The 18,508-nt window shown below is 36.0% G+C and overlaps 4 protein-coding genes across 6 annotated transcripts; 3 read left to right on the top strand and 1 right to left on the bottom strand.

The window, feature by feature from the left end:
• Positions 1-183: 183 nt before the first annotated feature.
• Positions 184-2,575, bottom strand: LOC6559487 (solute carrier family 25 member 35). Its single transcript, XM_001987261.2, has 3 exons — positions 2,114-2,575; positions 1,922-2,057; positions 184-1,077 (listed from the first exon to the last, which is right to left on the bottom strand). The coding sequence occupies exons 1-3, from the start codon at positions 2,359-2,361 to the stop codon at positions 547-549; spliced, it is 915 nt and encodes a 304-aa protein (XP_001987297.1). The 5' UTR covers positions 2,362-2,575; the 3' UTR covers positions 184-546.
• A 283-nt stretch (positions 2,576-2,858) lies between these two features.
• On the top strand, positions 2,859-5,267 carry LOC6559486. Its single transcript, XM_001987260.2, has 2 exons — positions 2,859-3,912; positions 3,980-5,267. The coding sequence occupies exons 1-2, from the start codon at positions 3,019-3,021 to the stop codon at positions 4,154-4,156; spliced, it is 1,071 nt and encodes a 356-aa protein (XP_001987296.1). The 5' UTR covers positions 2,859-3,018; the 3' UTR covers positions 4,157-5,267.
• A 2,242-nt stretch (positions 5,268-7,509) lies between these two features.
• Positions 7,510-14,101, top strand: LOC6559571. Of its 3 annotated transcripts, none has more exons than XM_001987259.2 (3): positions 7,510-7,991; positions 12,371-12,541; positions 13,363-14,101. In XM_001987259.2, exons 1-3 carry the CDS (start codon positions 7,925-7,927, stop codon positions 13,740-13,742), a joined length of 618 nt encoding a protein of 205 aa, XP_001987295.2. In that variant the 5' UTR covers positions 7,510-7,924; the 3' UTR covers positions 13,743-14,101. The 3 variants fall into 3 exon arrangements, with proteins under 3 accessions (XP_001987295.2, XP_032590334.1, XP_032590335.1); XM_032734443.1 differs by having other exon boundaries at positions 7,513-7,991; positions 13,366-14,101; XM_032734444.2 differs by lacking the exons at positions 7,510-7,991; positions 12,371-12,541 and adding an exon at positions 12,956-13,113 and having other exon boundaries at positions 13,363-14,014.
• A 2,134-nt stretch (positions 14,102-16,235) lies between these two features.
• LOC6559570 (U-scoloptoxin(19)-Sm1a) lies at positions 16,236-17,319 on the top strand. Its single transcript, XM_001987258.2, has 3 exons — positions 16,236-16,516; positions 16,606-16,758; positions 16,995-17,319. The coding sequence occupies exons 1-3, from the start codon at positions 16,402-16,404 to the stop codon at positions 17,114-17,116; spliced, it is 390 nt and encodes a 129-aa protein (XP_001987294.1). The 5' UTR covers positions 16,236-16,401; the 3' UTR covers positions 17,117-17,319.
• Positions 17,320-18,508: the final 1,189 nt, after the last annotated feature.

The following is an 18,508-nucleotide window of genomic DNA, read 5'->3' as shown; positions in this document are numbered from 1 at the left end:
ATTTTGCGTTTGCAGCTGCTGCGAACTCCAAGTGAGGCATGCTTAAGCTTGCCGCGCAGCACAAAACTTTCCAATTGGAAAGCTTAACAGCTTCGCAATCTTGATTGATGGATCTTATACCCTGTACGTATAATATATGTATAGTCTACATTAGCTATATAACTAAAATAAAAATACAAAATCTAAAATACAAACAAAATAACGCATTTTATTAAATAAAAGTATTGCACAGTTATATTTACGTACTACAGGTCTACTTTTCTAGCTTTGCAAAATGGGAATTTGAAGTTTCGATTTGAGCAAAATAAACGCTATTTGTTTCAATATTTGTTTGTGGATATTCCAGCTCTCAAATCTTAACCATACGTTACAAAATTACACGTTAAGGCACATTTATAGGAAGCATTTGAGGAATTGGGGAATGGAAAACTCTTTGGGCAGGTTTTTATTTGTTAACAAATCTAGTAACAACTATTTAAAGAAATTTGTACTTAAATTAAGACAAAGAAGACTAGCACACAGCACTCATACTGGAGTACATTGCAATCAGAAGCGAAGATTGTATTTTTCCCGCACCGCGATCAGTTCGTCAAAGAACAGCAAGACCAGAGTCGAGTGCGGAGCGATGCGCAAATAGTTGGCCCAGAAACCCTTGTACATACCATAGATGCCCTCGGTGCGCAGGATCTTGACGCAACAATCCAGATACCCACTGTAGTAGAGCCCACGACCCTGCGCATCCACGCCCTGATTGTATAGACGGGTACTTATCACATCCGGCGGCGTGATGGCCACCGACATCAACGAGCCCGCAATCAAACCCGAGCTGAACGAGTTGAGGGTCGGCTGCGTCACCAGATCGTATTCCACAAGCATTGTCTTCGTCTTGCCAAAAGTGGCTATCTGGGCACCGGAGCCAATAGCAGCACGTGGCAGCGCCGACAGTGATCCTCGCCAGAGGCCAACGATGCCACTTTTGCCATAGATCTCTCGCAGCGCACTGCTCATCGATTTGTGGGCGTGTTGATGGCCAACAGCAATCTCCTTGGCTGCCTGCGACTGCAGCTGTGTCTTGATCTGAATTGGGAAGCAGGAAGGGAAGTTATCAGTTGTCGTCTCATAAGAATTAACCCATGTGGCATGAATTGCTACTAATCTGCTAGATTTAATTATAAACACAAAAGTTTTGTTCATGCTGCAGATTAAAATTATTATGGAAAAAACTATTTAAGATTAGAAAAATTGAAATTGAAAGTCTTCAAGGTACTTTGGTGGTGATGTATAAGTTCCTATTAATATAATTTTAAATATTAATAATGTACTAAATCTGATGTTGTGGAAATGAAGATATAAAATACAAAATGAACACTTTGAGTACAGAAATAATAATAAAAATAATAAATTATTTTGCAGTTTAAAAGGGTTATGCAAAATGCATTTTTTAATATTAGAAAATTTGAAATAAGTCACAAGTCGTTACTCTTTTCAATTGAGATATTAAATAATAAAATAAAAATGTGATATAATTCTGTAGATGTCGAAATGAAAATTTAAAATTAAATTAAAAAATAAATATTTGCAAAACTGTTGTCATTTGAAAAGCATTCAGAAATAATAATTGCACAGTAATTCGAAAGAGTAATGGAATCATCGATATAATTAAATCTATAATATACTATAATTATACGTGTGGTGGTAAATAAAAAGCATGCAACACGTTCACATCGCTAGTTGAGGAGGGCAAATGTAATTTGTGTTCTTATCTAAGCCCGAATGGACTCAGATCACATTTTATGCCGAGGCAAACATATTACGTCTAGCCTCAAATGATATTTGATGGAAGAGGAATATAATCATAAAGATAGATAAGTTGGCGTCTGATTTTATATAGCATGCTTTATGTAACCGTCTCTGCACTCACCATAAAAAACGGACTAGAGCAATAGCTGCCGACAATGCCGCCAAGGGCGCCCCAGCAGAGGCCCAATCCAAAGGAGACCTCGCCATGCCTGTTGTGCATCCAATGCTTCTCCATGGCAGTTGTGTAAATGCTCAGCCTGATGATGAAATGGCACCATTTACATACATCGTTTAACATAAGTGATTCACTCACCTGAAGGAGTTGATTATGAACTGAAAATAGAGGGCGGGAGCCAGGCCCTTTTGGAGGCCCTTGATGCCATCATTTTTGGCAACTGTGATGAATGCCTGCAGGACTCCCTTGTAGGGCTCCACATAGGAGCCCCTGGCGGCCAGTTCGCCCTGTAGCTGGATGCGCGTCTTAATCACCTCGATGGGGTTCGTGAAGAATGTGGCGCCCACTGAGGCCAAGCCACCCAGTACAAAGTCCGATGTGGCCATTAGTTTTTAGTTACGGTCGACTAGAAATAGCTCAGCTGGATCCTTAATAAATCGTCGGCAAGCGTCAAACAGTCATGTTAGGATCTACTCAGCGTAGATAGATGAGATTCAGTGCGGCTGGTGGAGGTGCTGACGCCTTAAAGATCTGCCGGCGTTTAATCAAAGCAAAAAAAAACTATACTTATTAAATTTGCCTCCATGTGGGAGTAGCTGCGGCAACAGTGTTGCGGCTAGTAATAAATAATGTAATATGGTATCGATACCCAGCTGTGGGCTCTCAACAGCTTTAACATTATGCGACAATGTTATTAACAGTGCGAAGCCGTTACGAGTACTGTGTGTGTTGTAAAATTGCATCTAAATTCACAATGGCACCAGCAACGCTCTGTTCCTGTGTGTATCAATGCAAGAGTATCGGGTAATACGATACAGCCATTCGATATATCGATAAGCATTTAGAAGTGCAGCAGCTCTGGCTAGCCTTGATAGTTGTCAGCCCTGGCCCAGATGCAAAACAACAAAAAGTTCGTCGAATGTATTTTTAAGCATTTTTTACAATAATAATTAACGAACAAAGGAACGTGCATGTCTGCATTTCAAACCGCGCACACATAGCACGCACGCAGGACGTGCCAAATACACCAAAATACAAACACAATGAGCAAATACACGCTTTGCTCGCTACTCAAATTGACGCTTGCAATTGCGTTCTATGCGCCAACTGCAATTGTTTGCTACAAAACGGTGCGTTTGCAGGACAATCTCTGCTCGGACAAGCTCATTTATACGTTGGCCAAACCGTTCCGTGGCGATCCAACGCTCCGGTTAACAGAAGACCACGACTCGGGGGCGATCATCACCCAATCGTGGAATGTGACGCTGCCCAGCGGCGGCGTTGGTGGTGGTGGTGGTCATTCGTCGAATAAAATCAAATATGACTGCCAGTTCCGAGTGCAGACCAATGATCGTCCGCCCGGTGGTATTTATACGATCATCACACGGCTGAAGTTTCGCAGAGATCCGGTGACGAAAAAATGCATCGATTACATTCAGTTCACCAATGGAAATCGTTCGCCAAGCGAACGCATCTGCAGCGACATCTCCATCGATGGTCCAGCTGGTCGCCTGATCTTCGATCAGCGTGATCGCGATGTCCATGTGCATATATTTATCGATAGGGATCGTCATATATTCGAGAATCCACTGGAGCTGCGCATGGTGCTCACTGCCCATTCGCATTGTCAATTTGCGGGTGACTTTTTGTGCGATCCCAAGGATCAATACTCTTGCATATCGCGTCATTTTGTGCGTGACAATATCACCAATTGTTTGTATCCATGCCGGGATGAGGGCACCTGTTTCCACGATGCCATCGCACCCGAGGAGATGGACACCACCAATGTGGCCTTATCGGCAATCACATCCCTCATATTCACCATGGTCGGTGTGGGCTTCTGTGTATGGATTTGCTGGAAATATTGGAACTGCATCACTGTGCAGCAGCATGCCCACGAAGCATCCGCTGCTCGCTTCAATCAGCGGCATGTTCGGGTGAGTATCAAAAAAGCGGTTACTGCATACATCATTTTATTATTTATTTATTGCTTGCGTTTGTTAGTCGGACGTGCCCACGATTGAGTTGCCGTCAGCGCCGTCATATGATGGCGTGCTGGCACATGATCTATCGCCAGTTTCGCCGGATCATCATCAGCATCATCATCAGCAACAGCAGCAGCAACCGGGAACCCCAAAAGATATGCCGCCCAGCTATGAGTCACTTTTTCCGGAGAGATAAGGGCTGCATAATATGCTATATTTATAATACGCTCCGCTTTGTGCCAGAACCGTTGAACCAAAAAGATGTTGGCGCCAAAACGAACACAAACACGAAAATCAAAACTCCAAACACTTGAAAAAACTCGAATTCACGTTTAATGCAACAGTTCCATTAATAATTGTTAGATGATTGCATTTGTTGCTAACGAATTATGCAATTACTATTACAATATTGATATTGATAGCAGGCGAGATGATATATGAATGCAATGTAAATATGCACATTCGTTGTAGTGTTAGGGCTGATTTTATGTTCGATTCGATATTCGATTAGCTTTAGGCCAAAACTCAGAATATTATTTTATATATCTTATAAGACTTTGGGTGAATGTGTTCAAACGCTAACAAATCAAGTACAACCACTACTACTAAAACAGTTAACTTTGATTTCCCCCTTTTGTTTTTAACTAACAGTTTTGTAAATACAACCGCACATTATTTATATAGGTATATATTATTATTTTGTTTGTTGATATTATAGTCGCGAATTATGTTTGTTTTTAAATGTAAAAGCTGCCGTTCAAGAATCTGTAGTAATAATATAAATACAACACAACACAATCCAATCCAATCAATCTCAATTACACACTAATGAAATCTCACGCAATTAGTAATGCAAATTGTATCAATTATAAGGTAAACTACAACTAATGCTAGTTAGTGCAAATTTGGAGATTCCAATTAAATAATTGTAATATAAGTCCACAAAATTTAGCGGCATTCCATCTAGTTGTACCTGTAACATATTTATCTATATCTATATATATATATATACAACACGCTTTTGTGAAACCGAAAAAAGAAACTAAAAACAAAAGACAACTTATTACGTATTTGTGAAAAGACAACAATTATGTTATTGCTGGCCTTGTCGTCAATTGTTTAATGTCAATCCATATGCGAAAATGTTATTGTGTAAGCTACAGTATGTACTCGAAATATGTAACAGCAATAGCCGAGCAATATGTAGAAAACTAGCGGTCAATTTGTCTTGAAACACACAGAGAATTACACAAATACACATACCCATATACGTATATTAACTATAAATAAAACAACTAAATGTTAAAACTAAATATTATGATTGTTGAATTTGTTGGGTGCGGTAAATTACCCATTTATAGGTAATTTTAATCCACATCAAGTGGTGACACAGAGCTCAAAACCAAATGATTCATCTCGGAGCGACCAGCAGCAGAAAAGAAGCCAAAAACCAGTTGCAGCCACAAAAAGTATTTCGTTATTGTATTAATTTTTGCATATAGGGAAAGCATATTTGTTTATTCACCTCGAATCTGTCACGCGCATTTAAAATATGGCAAACATTTGCAAACAACTCAGCTAAACTCTTTGACTGAGGTCAACAAACCATATAAAGCCAGATGATTTTTATGTCTTAAAGTATTCAATGCCAATGCGAAACGAATCTTAATGGTCTTAAAATTTGGTAATTGCCTTGGTAAAGTTCAACTAAACTAAAACTAAATCCAAACAATGGTAATTTAAAGAAACATTTAATCTTTATTAGATGAGTCATCGAACCCAACTAAAGTCAATGGCCGATATTTCACAAAACCGATTTGTAATGGTCAAGTTCAAGGCTCCTGAACTACCTCAATTTGAAGCACTTAGCCATAATTACCACTTGTTATAATTGGTGATCGGGTCATTAATTTGATTAGAGTACTCGTTTTGCTTTATTTTCTTTATCTAGCATAATTCAGACATCAGATAAGAACACATCGTATCAAGTACAATCGTCGTGGCTGGAACGCAATTGCCCGTTGACGCTAATTAGGCTGTGTCCACATTCAGATTTAAATCGTTTGCCATATCAAAAACAAGCTGAAACCAGTATCCAAATGCTAAAAGTATCAGATAGCAAATGACAAACTCCAAAATCTCGATCATTTCGAAGTGACGTCAAAAGCATTAAAAGCGTTCAAATTGATGAAATTCATGATTTTTTTTGTTTTCTGGTTTTCTATACACTCGCACAGAGAGTATCTTAAATAGCACATGCGAAATGTGAGCGGAAAGTTTGTGTATTTTGAGCAAACTTTGTATTGATAACAAGGCAATAAAATAACAAAATAACTGAGTATATATTTTGAAGTTTATTCAATTTTGTTGAAGTTATCGTAACTTGACTCGTTTTGTTAAATTATTTATTTGATTGCTGTTGATTATGCAATTGTTAAATGCTTCAACCAACAAAAATGAAATATTGTTGTTTCAGATCGAGTATCGTTGAACTTAAGGGTATTTAAAAGGCGTAAACTTGGCTTAAACATAAATTGAATAAAATTTGTCTTAAATATTATCAAAGCTAAATAAATTATTTTGTAAAAATTTCATTATTCATATGTGAAAAACTTTGTTGATTTAAAAATTATCCTAATGGAATTTTATCAATTCTTTTTTATAATTTGATTGCTGTTTAAAGCACCGTTAATAAATTCATTTTAAGCTTCTTGTGTGTTTTTTTTGTACATATAAATGAGTATTTATTTTGAAATTAAATTTGTGTTGCTTAAGAAGAGTGTCTGCTGGCTGATTATTTTGCCATGCTTGTTAATTTTACAATTAGTGCGCGTGTGGGCGTGTAGGCATTATAATAAGATGCTTAGGGCCACGCCCTGAAGACGTCCTCAATCTGAAACGCTAAAATGCCATGAGATACTTATTGCTGCATTTTATTTATAAACTGAATTAATGAAATGTGCGAATTACAAAGAGCGACGATAAAAGCGTAAATATTGGTATATACAATGGTACCAACAACCACTACACACACACACACACACTTATCTGCAGGTATATAATTATAAATTGCACTGCACCAGTATGCGTGTGTGTCGGTGTGTGTGTGCAAGTCTGTGCATGTTGCTGTTACCTTTTTGCTTTTGCCGGCTGCGACAATTGCTGCAGTTTAATGTTGTTGATGTTGCTGTGACTTTAGCCATTTGTTTGATTTTTGGTCAGTGGCACAATTAGCCATGTTACGCTAACTAACACAAGCGCATCAACAAAACACAATTTGTTGAAATTACTTTTAGCATACACCAAATAAAAAAAGTAAAAACGAGTTAAAACTCTGCGATCGCAACTCAAACGATTATTGTCGTTGCTTGTTTGCGTGTGTGTGTGTGTGACTGTGTGTGATTCAAGCGACGAACAGCGGAACGAAGCAAAAGTATTGGTATCGACGTGGGGAGAGAGTGGTGGGGTTCGTGGAAACTACCCATACCCATAACAATACCAGCTCGAGGCAGTTGGCTGCCCAAGTTGCTGGAGAGCTGTGCTCAGTCGACAACACAGACCTCAACCAGAAAGATCAATTTAGCGGGCTTCGCAGCGCTGCGTGTCGGAGAGTGCCAGTGAACTTGGAGCTACGGCGAATCGAAATCGGGGTGGCAAACTTTACCGTCGTTTTACACTCGAACGTAATTCCCATGCAAATTGTGCGCGCGTGTCGCTGAAAATTCAATTGAAAGTCAACGATTTATATTTCATAAATTTATCTTACACATTTATTTCTTCATTGATTATTGTGCCGTCAATTGTGCTATAAACTTTTGTTTAAAGGGAAAAATCAAAACGCGGAAGCGATAGTTTATTTAATACAACGCATAACGCCAAAGTCAAATATTTTTGTGTGTGTAAATCAGAAATAAACGATAATTTGTTTGTGCATAGCGCGTGTTTTTCAAAATTGTTTAAATACATGAAAAAGCTTTATTTGAAAATGACGACGGCGCCGAAAATTCAGACAATGCTGCTGATTATTGCAAGTGAGTAAAGAAACAATATATATTCTATAATGTAATTGTTAATGCGGAGGAGTGTAAGACATTTTTGGGCTCATAAATACAAAACTTTGTATTTTTTGTATAGATTTTAAAATTTGAAATTGTAATTTTAAATGGGATTTTAATTTACCAATGATCTGCATCAAATTGTTTAAGACCTTATATAAATGACTTTTTTTAAATTAAAATATAAAATTGAAGATTTTATAAAATGAATTCTCTTATGAACACATCGCATGGGAATGTTCCTCATTAAAATATGACTAGAGATTAAAGATACATACATTATAGTGCATTAGTGCATTAGTGCATTTAAAAGCAATTAACTACACTCAGAGAAAAAATCGACCTGAATTTTAGAAAATCGTCTTACTTTTGGCACCAAGTGTAACTCACATTATTATTAAAAAAAAACATTTCTAAAACGAAAATCTGGATCTTTCTAAAGCCGCGGTTTTTATTTACTTAGTTTCAGGCTACACTTTTATAAATTAAACATAAAAATTCCGCATTTCATGTTTTTTTTTTTGTTTTTATATGTGTACACAGCTTATTTCTTTGTTATTATTATTTCAGTTATTCAAACTTTCTTAGTAGATTAAATTAAAAAAAAAAAAGTAGAATTATATAGGGTATTTTCTGGATTTCAAAAGTGATTTTTTCGAAAAATATGTCATTGCACATTTATATTTTTGAACAAATACGAAGGAAGCATTTCCAATTTTTTCGGAGAGAAAAATGTTCTAGTCTTCGGTATGATTTTTAAATTTAAAAGTGGATTTTTTTCTGTGAATATAAGCACATGTATATGAACTATGAGCATTTTTCTCACTTTTGTAATTGAGAATAAGTTGAGTTTAATGCGAATTATGATGTTATTGTCAATGAGCAATAGTTTGTACTTGACTTAAATTATTCAGATTGCATGCATGTTGCATGAGAACTTCCCGTGGCAGTTCCCATTACTCAATAGCTGAAAGTGCTATTTGATAAATCGCAATTAATAATTGCTCATATCTAAACACCGCTCGTTAACTGAATTTGCCGAGTGAAATGCTTGTTAGACAGGGTCAAAGTCAGCCTGTCAAAATATTAGAGGTAACAGCTAATACATTAAGAGCAAGTATAATTTATTTGCTAAATGTGTGTTGTCATTGTATTGATAAGGAAATTGGGCTTATATTGCGAAAATCTAGCTAATCACTTTTATGGTTGACGAAATTTGAGTGTTGTCAATGTATATTGATAAGGAAATTGGGCTAATGTTGCAAAAATCTTGTTAACCATTTTGTGGTTGACGAAATTTTAGTATTGTCATTGTATCTGTCACTGTGTTGATAAGGAAATGGGGCTTATTTGACAAAAATGTTGTCAAACTGTTTTATGGTTTATGAAATTTGAGTGTTGTCAATGAATTGATAAGGAAATTGAGCTTATATTACAAAAATCTTGTTAAACACTTTTATGGGCTATTTACCAACTCAATATATCTGTATCTAATAACATATTATCAGCACTTATCCGGTGCTCATAAAAAGTCTAATGACGTCCGTTATGAGATTGTCGAGGTAAAGATAAGGAACTGACATGTGCTTGTTTTTAGTTCATATTAAATACATAATTAAAATGAATCTACAAACATGACAAAAGATAATTTAATCAAAACCATTTGCTAAGTCAGCAAGTTCAATTTAATTATATAAAGGTTGACATCGGCATTGAAATAAGTATGTTATATTGAAATTGCACGCCAAACGGTTAACCGTTTCGCTCTGCGTAATGTCTCTCCAACTGTTTATGCTAATTTCCCCACACACACAATTCTGGCTGAATTCTCAAAAAGGCATTGGACTCGACTTGTAATCAGCACAACAGCTATGCAAATGACGGACACAACTGACGGCACGTGACCGACAGCTATTTTGTTGAGAGAAACCGAAAGGAATTGAGAAATCGGCGAATTTCGATCACTGGCCCAGTAGAGAGAGAGAGAGAGAGGGAAAGAGAGAAAAATGCGAGAGGATTGACACGCGTATACTTATATTGATTTATTATCTCTTGACAGATTAAACACCTAAATAGATTTGCCAGATGTGGCTACAATTTGAACAGTTACAAGATTGTAAAATATGTGTAAATATAGTTTATAAAGTGGCAAAATTGACATTCGTTATTAGCCGCCACTAACAGTTTGTTCAGCTTTTTGTTGTTTAGTATTTTCTTTATATAGCCTCAACCCATTAAATATGGCTAACAAGGGTATAAGGGTCTCCGACACCAATGGGTGTACACATTTTCGATCACGCGGATATCAGAGACTATAAGAGCTGGAGAATAGAATATATAAGCTCTCGTATTTCGCACTTTTCAGTATATATCGTAGTCGAGCTCACTCTACAATGGTATTCTTACTTTATTTATTTAGCTTTTAGCTTTTTATGGCTGTCAGCTTTCGGTTTTTGTTTTATCAGCTCGCATTTTGCATTTTTGGTATGTGGCAATAAAATTAGAAGAATAATTTATTTTTACTGGTTTACCCATCAGTACCTGTGCTGGTCATAAGAAATGAGAGCACTTCCACAACTGCTTACATTTTAATGTGCAAAGCAATTCGGCAATTAAACAAGAATTACATATTTAATAGCAGTAGGTTAAGGGCATCTCGTGGTCGATCTCACTCGACTATAGCATTCTTGTTTTTATATTCCTTTTTTTCATTCATTTTTTGTTTGTCGTATAGCCGGTGCGCTTTTATATGGTTGTCGCCAATAGGGTTCGGCTTTTGTCTTATCAGCTCGCATTGTTCATTCTATAATTGGCCATGGGCGCTGCTTAATGAGCTTATGATATGGCCGCATCAGGCAAACGCTTAACGTTCATCGATCTTAAGATGCCTGTTTAAAAAACATATATTGATTGTGGGGTATATTTGAACTTCTAATCACTTGAGCACATTATCTGATGAATCAAGTGTTGCGGAAATGAATTAAGATTAATGTTGAGGTGACTGAGGGGTAGGGATATTTTATAAAAATTATCAAGCTTCATTCACAACTTCATTATACCCTTTCACCCATTTTCAATGGGTATTCGAGCTAACGACAATAAAAGACTAAATTGTTTTTACAACTTAAATGCATAATTCAAGCTAATCTTATTTTCTTTAATGCAGACATCTGATTTTATAACTTGCGTACCCAAAATAAGAACTAAAATACTATTCAAACTAAACAAATTGTGTTTAGATAAAGATAAAGCCGAGTGATAAAGCCACTGTTATTCTAAGCAACTGGTATTTGTCTTAATAAATTACATTTAATGTGGCTGTCAGATGCAGCTTGTGACTTAAGAGTTGTCAGATTGCCTGACATAATACCGGGCCCAAGAGGCGTATGAATAATAGCTAAGACAGCCCCTAAGTAGTTCGATAAAATAATAAGGAAAATGGACACCTGCCGCATTTTGAGCCTAGGTCAACAAAACTTTTGTACATCGTTCGCTTGCGTTGTGAAATTGATAAAAGCCAACAACAAAAAATTAGAGGGAAGAGAACAAATATGTCAAAATGATTGAATTTGCAACAAAGTCGTGTGCCGTGTGCGATTCCATAAAGATAATTATATTTACTATTTCTGTCGCTGACACACGCGCTTTTGATTTGCCGATTGATAAATGGTGGAAAGGCAAAATCGTCGAATGTTCCGGCAGCGTAAGATAGATTAAAAAAAAGTAGACAATAACAAAAACAAATCGATAAACCTGCTCAACTAATAATAGCAATGTGTTTTTCGTTATTAACTGCAAGTTTATGATGGAACTTGAACTTACCTATAAGTTGGGGCACTTAAGTGCTTTGCCTGTTTATGCGATTGTAAACTGATCCATTAACTGGTTCTGTGGCAGGTGTTAAAATTAGACATAGACCAGTGGACGCCAGTTGTTATCAAGAATCTACTTGAGAAATTGCGCCTTTACGCATTAGGCTTATTATCGTATCCATAACGAATTGGTTAATTATTCATATTATCGCTTTATTGCGATAAATGTACAACTGCTGCGATCATAAGGTCCCACCCCAATTCCCCTTGATAAAAGTATATGGAAGTCTGGGCATTTTGTCTCTTTGTATGCCTTTGTAATTTGCACACGCCCAAAACAGGGAATGACCGGGTAGTAATATACAATTTATAAGTATTTGTTTATTTAGAGAGGGAAGCATATTCAATGGTAACATACCTGATAGCTTATCTGTGTGATCATCATTTCGTTGTGATTTTATTGCTGTTCATGTGTTGGTTGTTGCCTTCTTGTTTTATCAGCAATGCAGGTTCTATAGCCTTTTTGTATTTATACCATTTCAGTATTCAGTGTCTACGCACCCGCTGTACATGGCCAGTCCTATGTGCTAACTTTGGAGAACGTTATTACACGACAACTGCCATATAATCGAACGACTTTTAACGGTACAACGGAGACGGATCTATTTACCGAGCAAGTGGATAATAAGTCCAGGATATTTGTTTATAAAAACAGTAAGTATTGTGCCCACTTAAGACTTAAGTTTAAAGTACAAAAGCTTCAAAGTTCAAAAGTGTGAATAATTATTGTAGTTTATTAAATATAAACCTTATCTTCATGTGAACTTAAAAATAGATAATAAGTCTAAAAATGATAACGGACAACTTTTCCTTTAGTTGCAAATTGGAACACGTTTGATAAACTTCAATTTTGAAATTTTTTTCAAATTGCACTTCGAGTATTTACTGTAAAGTACAATTTCCCATTTAATGGCAGAAAATGTAAGAGGCATTTCAAAATATAATAATAAAATATATATAATATTGTTGTCGCTGAAACTAATTTGCAGTTATAGGTTACAACTTAATAACTGGTTGACAAACAGGTTATAAGCAAACCCATTTAATGTCCAGCGCAAATGGATTCACTCAATCACTTCATGTACTCGCTGGAATATGACGCGTTGTTTGCGTCATCAAATGACGAATAGTTCATAAGCTTTTCACTTGGAGACCGACGCCAGCCTGATAAGCCCCATTCGGGGGATCTATATGAGTTGTGATATTGTGGTAGCAAAAAGATCCGGGTAATTGTGATATTTTGTTTTATTTGTTGATTAGATGCATTAAAATAAATATTTGTCACATTTATTTATTTATTTTTATTCTTTTTTTAGATTTTGACAAACTTATTTCAAAATCAATTTCATTTTGTATCAGTTCCGTTTGTATTTGACAATATAATTCTTAGTGACTCAAGTTTAAATGTTATTTGGAATACACATATTTTTCATTTTATTGGTAACTAATGATCTCTTGTCTTTATCTACTTTCAGCAGCTGATTCCAGCAACGAGTTGTCACAGACGGCTATGGATGTGATCACGATTGTGTGGTATGTGGCAACATTTCTGGCATTGGCCGCTTTCTTCATGCTGATGGCCTGCTCGGATCGACGCTGCCGGGGCATGCGTGTCCGACGAGCGAACCCCATGCAAAATGAGGCGCAACGGGCACCGCCCACACCCTCACCATCGTACAGTGAATTTGCCCCGCCCAGCTACGATACTGTTATTAAAATGCAGCATGACGCCAAGACGAGCGTCTTTGTTATACCGTTCAACAGTGAGAATAAGGCCAATGATGCGCCTAATGGCCCTGCCAACTCCCCCACCAACGCCTACACAATTGATGAGCGGCCAAAGGCACAGGTGTAATTGGATCAAAAGTTGGCCCTTATCGGCCCGAATATAACTGTATAACGTCTCTGTGATATTTGCTGTGCGTGCACCTTGTGCCAAATTCAAAATGTCGTCGAAAACGTCGAGATTTTGTAGTGCAGTGTGAAATGTATTATATTATATATATTGTATATAGTATTGTAGCAATTGTCATCCGTATATTTAACAAATAGGTTATTAGAATTGCTTAAAAAGACTGAATGACAAAATATGTTAACATATTTTCTACTGGTCCATTTATATTTTTGTTCGCAATTAATTTAGCATTTTGTTAGCTAATAAAATAAAATATAACAATATAATAAAATGTATAACATTTTATCTCATTTAAAAAATGCTTATTAATTCATTAGTTGTTGATTGGGATGAGTATGCAAATCTTTAAGTTATTGCTCACAGAATTCAGGGGAAAATGATTCACGTTTTGGTTTAAAAAAATTACCGATTGTTGGGCAATTTATCAAGCAGTGTGTCTCAAGCAGTGCGTACAAGCAGTTCAAATACTGCTGTGCAGCAAGTAGTGCAATCAAGCAGTGCAAATTTGTGAAACAAGCAGATTAGAAAACGATTTAAAAACCAATATTTATCAAAAAGCTTTTCAATTTGAAGATTAAAACGAAAAATAGCGCCGTATATTAAATACTCTTGTAAGCTAATTTAAAAGCTTAAATACTTGAGCCACTAACCAGTAAATTACAATTAATGCCTATTCTGATTCTTCCACAGCAATTCATTTGATTCCAATGGTATTTATAATTATTTTGAATAGGCTTAGTAGCAATAATAATTACCAACTCCAAAAACTTTCTATTCACAACCATGACCTTAAAAAACACCAGAATGCTTTAAGTAGATCAGCTTAAGCTGTTGACAATAAATTGACGACAGGTGTTCAAGTTGAATGAAGCAACTTCAGAATTCCGTTTTGTTAACAATTTTCACGATTACATAAGTTTAAGTCAAAATAATATGAATAATTTGCTGTTCTCCAGCATGAAAGCACTCATGTCTGTTTGTTATCAGAGGCGATGACTAAAGTCGGGGATTTTCAATGAACGTTCTTTAAGTTCTACTCAGATTATGAGATTTCATGGTCGAAATCGCTTTTGATAATGTTGAGATTTGTGCAACAGAACATTTTATTTGTTTTTTAATTTTTGTTTTCTATTTGTCAAGTAAATGTGTAGTTTTGATTTGTGAGCGATACGAGACTTTTAATACTGAAGGCCTGTAATTAGCAGAACTCTTGTTATTAACTGAAAATAAAATATATTTAACACAGAACGTTCTAGTACCAATTATGTGCTTAATTTAGCATCGAGCTATAATTAAATTATTATTTTCGTACATTGCTAAAATTTCCAAAAACAAAAATTCACTCAGCTGACACACGAAATCCATTGCAGCTGATAACAACTACAGATTGTTTCCCCAACTCAACACAACACACACGCATAAACACACACACACACGCACACACATACACATGCACAGATTATCTTAGCGGGAGCAAAACCAGATCATTTGCATTATATGCAGTTAAATCACGTTCCGCCTCGATAAATGCGGTTAATCATGAAGAAGTCTTACCTCTGGATTTGTTTTACGACTGACGCTTTTTCCTGGCTTCGCAAATACCCCTTAAGCCAAGAAATGACCAGATAGGCAATCATAAAGTTGTGCAATATTATGTAACTATGGAGAATCTGGCATTTCTAAATATAAAATTTAAAATTCAAAAATTGCACTTGTATTTAGTTTATTCATAAATAAAATTGAGTTTCAACCACAAATTTGTAGGCACACTTTTGATATCCGGGCTGACTGCTGACAGGGTCAGTTGTAGTCGATCAGTCCACTCGTTGTTGCCATTAAATAAACCAAGAGGCGCATAAATACTACTTGAATCTAAATGCTTGATGGGCCATTCATTAAGCTATTGGCATGCTTTTCAGAGCGCGTGAATATAACAAACAACAAATGAATTATGTTTTATTTTGGATCGTGTTTGGCTTTGGGTTTGAGTACCGGGCTTCCGTAGGGGGAGGGGGGGCTGCCTCTACCTGTTGGCTACTGCCGGCTGATTTCTTATGCGCCACTCGTCATCATGTCGGGGTTTCCATGATCAATCGTGTGCTTGCAAAACGCGCCAATATTATTATTAATGACTCTCACGCTCTTCAATTGAACTGAGCGCCCGCATTAAACACTACTATTTGCTATCTGCTGCTGCTGCCCATTTAAACCATTCTCTCCGACCTTCTCCTCTGCTCATCTGTGCTCGCCTCCTCTCGTCTCTTCTCTGCTGCGTCCGACTCTGCCCGACTCTCTGGCTGCTGGCTGTTGTTGCTATATGTTGTTGTTGTTGTCGTGGTTGCCTCTTGTCTCATTTACCGATCGTTCGTCGAGTTTTGCAAAACAACGTTGCGGCCCGCTGACGTTGTTTGATGGTTTCTGTTCGACAATAATTTTTCGTTGAAAAGCATCTGGAGCGAATTTAGTTTTGCTCAGTGCTACACAAACCGTTCGATTGTGTGGATTACTTTTTTTACACGCTGTGACAATAAACATATTTCCATATAAATATTCAATAACATACTACATACATATTAATACTAATCGTAAAATAACGAAAATGTCAAATACGAGCATATTTCTTGGCCTGTGCTTAGTGTCAGCTATAATGCTGCAATTTGTCTGTGCGGATATCGAGACAAACGAAGTGAACGATAATGATCCAAAATTCTTTAGTAAGTCTCATCTGATAATGATACTAAATATATATATACATATATATATATATATTTAAATGTATATATGTCTAAACCCCAACTTATAGTGCATGAGGGCGTGCGTGTTTATCTGCCTCATGAAGAAGAATGTGTGAAACTTGGAGGTTTATGTATCCAGACTAGGGATTGTGATAAGCGCACATCCTACGAGGGTCTCTGTCCCACCAACAAGAAGTACGGTGTGGAGTGTTGCTTTGAGTGTGAGTAGACAACTTATAGACTCTCAAAGCTTATCATTATCATGATTCATTTGGTATTGCTTGAAGTACTCACATATTGTTTTTATTTTTATTTGTCCTTTTCATCAATTGCGATCAACAAAAATGTACTAACATGGACTGCTCATCCTCTACCCCTAAAATACTGTCTCTCACATATAACTATGCTTGTTATTATGTGTGTGTGCCTACCGCAAATACTTCCGATGCCGCTCCAGATTCGGTTAAGCCAGCGCCGTGTTCGCATTTCTCGGGAGAATGCATGGAAAGGTGCAACAAAGACCTGGAAAGACCGGGCAATGACTGCAATAATGGAGAAGTTTGCTGTGTTTTGGTTTAGCCAATTTGTGTAGTAATATATAATCTATATAAATCAATCAGAACATACACATGTCAACTGTAGACTATATTTATCTATATTTTTATTTATATGTTGTACCCATATTTTGTATATAAAAATATTTCGATTGTTGTAATAAAATGCACTGTAAATATTTTTAGCAATCTATATTCAAAAGTCACTTATCTGATTGCTGATTTCATTGTTATACAAGATTTTATCAATTTATTATTTCGTTATTACAGAATGACCCATTGTTGAGCATACTTCTTTCAATTTTTTTCTAGCTCTTTCATAAACGATTGGGACACCAATTTTAATTGAATGGCCCATTCATTTATTTATTTGTGTTCATTTCAAGGCCCTTGAGTCTATCACATGATTTACAATATTGGGACGGACTGCCTTAATTGGATGGTCCAAGTGTGCTGTGTCCAAATGTGCTAATATTATTAATGGCTCTCCTATGATGCAATTTAATTAAGAGACCGTAATTTAACGCTATTTATCGACAGATCCAAAGTGAGTGGTATAAAAGCCGTAAGTAGTAGAAAGAACATTGTTTAGCCCTTGGCAAAATTCGATTTTTTGCTTCCAATATGTCATCAAAGGTAAATTGTCTAATGGAGTATTCTTTTTAAATATGTATTCTAGAAATCAATAATAACTTATAATATATAATATATAATATCTTAAATGTTATAATAAAACAAGTTATACAAATGAGCACTCAAACACGTTCACATTTCCGTTTGAGATAATATTATTAATGATTTTCCAGGTCTTAACTTAACTGAGTGCATGAGTTGAACGCTGTTGATGGCTTGAACTCAAATATTTATTTTTGCTTAAGGCTATGTATGTAAATTTTAAATTATAGATAAGAATTTCCGAGGAGACAAAAATGATCGCGACTTTTTCCACCTGCTGAGACTGTTGGTATTATCTGAATGACAAAACTATGGTGAGTAAAGTCAAATACTCAATTATATTTCGCTTCTCAGAAATTGCTTTAATCTGCATGCGCAAACTTATTTACACTGAAATTGTCTCTCTCTCTCTCTCTCTCTTGACTTTCACAGGAATAATACACTAAGAAAAAAAGTCGCTCTGGATAATCCTGAAAACAAAAAGATTTTCTTTCTTAGAAATAATTTCTAATTCGATTTTATTTTTCGTAATGTATTATTTTAATAATAGAAAATATTTTTCGGAAAAGAAGAAATGCAAACCCATATTTGTAGAAAAAATCGTTTATGATATTTAGAAAATTTTTAAAATTTTAATTATTTGAATTTATAAGCTATCAAAAATGGTTGTATGTGTGTGAAAATTTTCAATACTTATGTTTTATAATAATACAAGTAATAAAATAGAAAATCTTAGAAAACA

This window comes from Drosophila grimshawi, unplaced genomic scaffold, assembly GCF_018153295.1.
Source record: "Drosophila grimshawi isolate 15287-2541.00 unplaced genomic scaffold, ASM1815329v1 contig_1369, whole genome shotgun sequence".
NCBI lineage: Eukaryota > Metazoa > Arthropoda > Insecta > Diptera > Drosophilidae > Drosophila > Drosophila grimshawi.
Note: the sequence above shows the minus strand (reverse complement) of the source record. Positions and strands in the feature narration are given on the sequence as shown.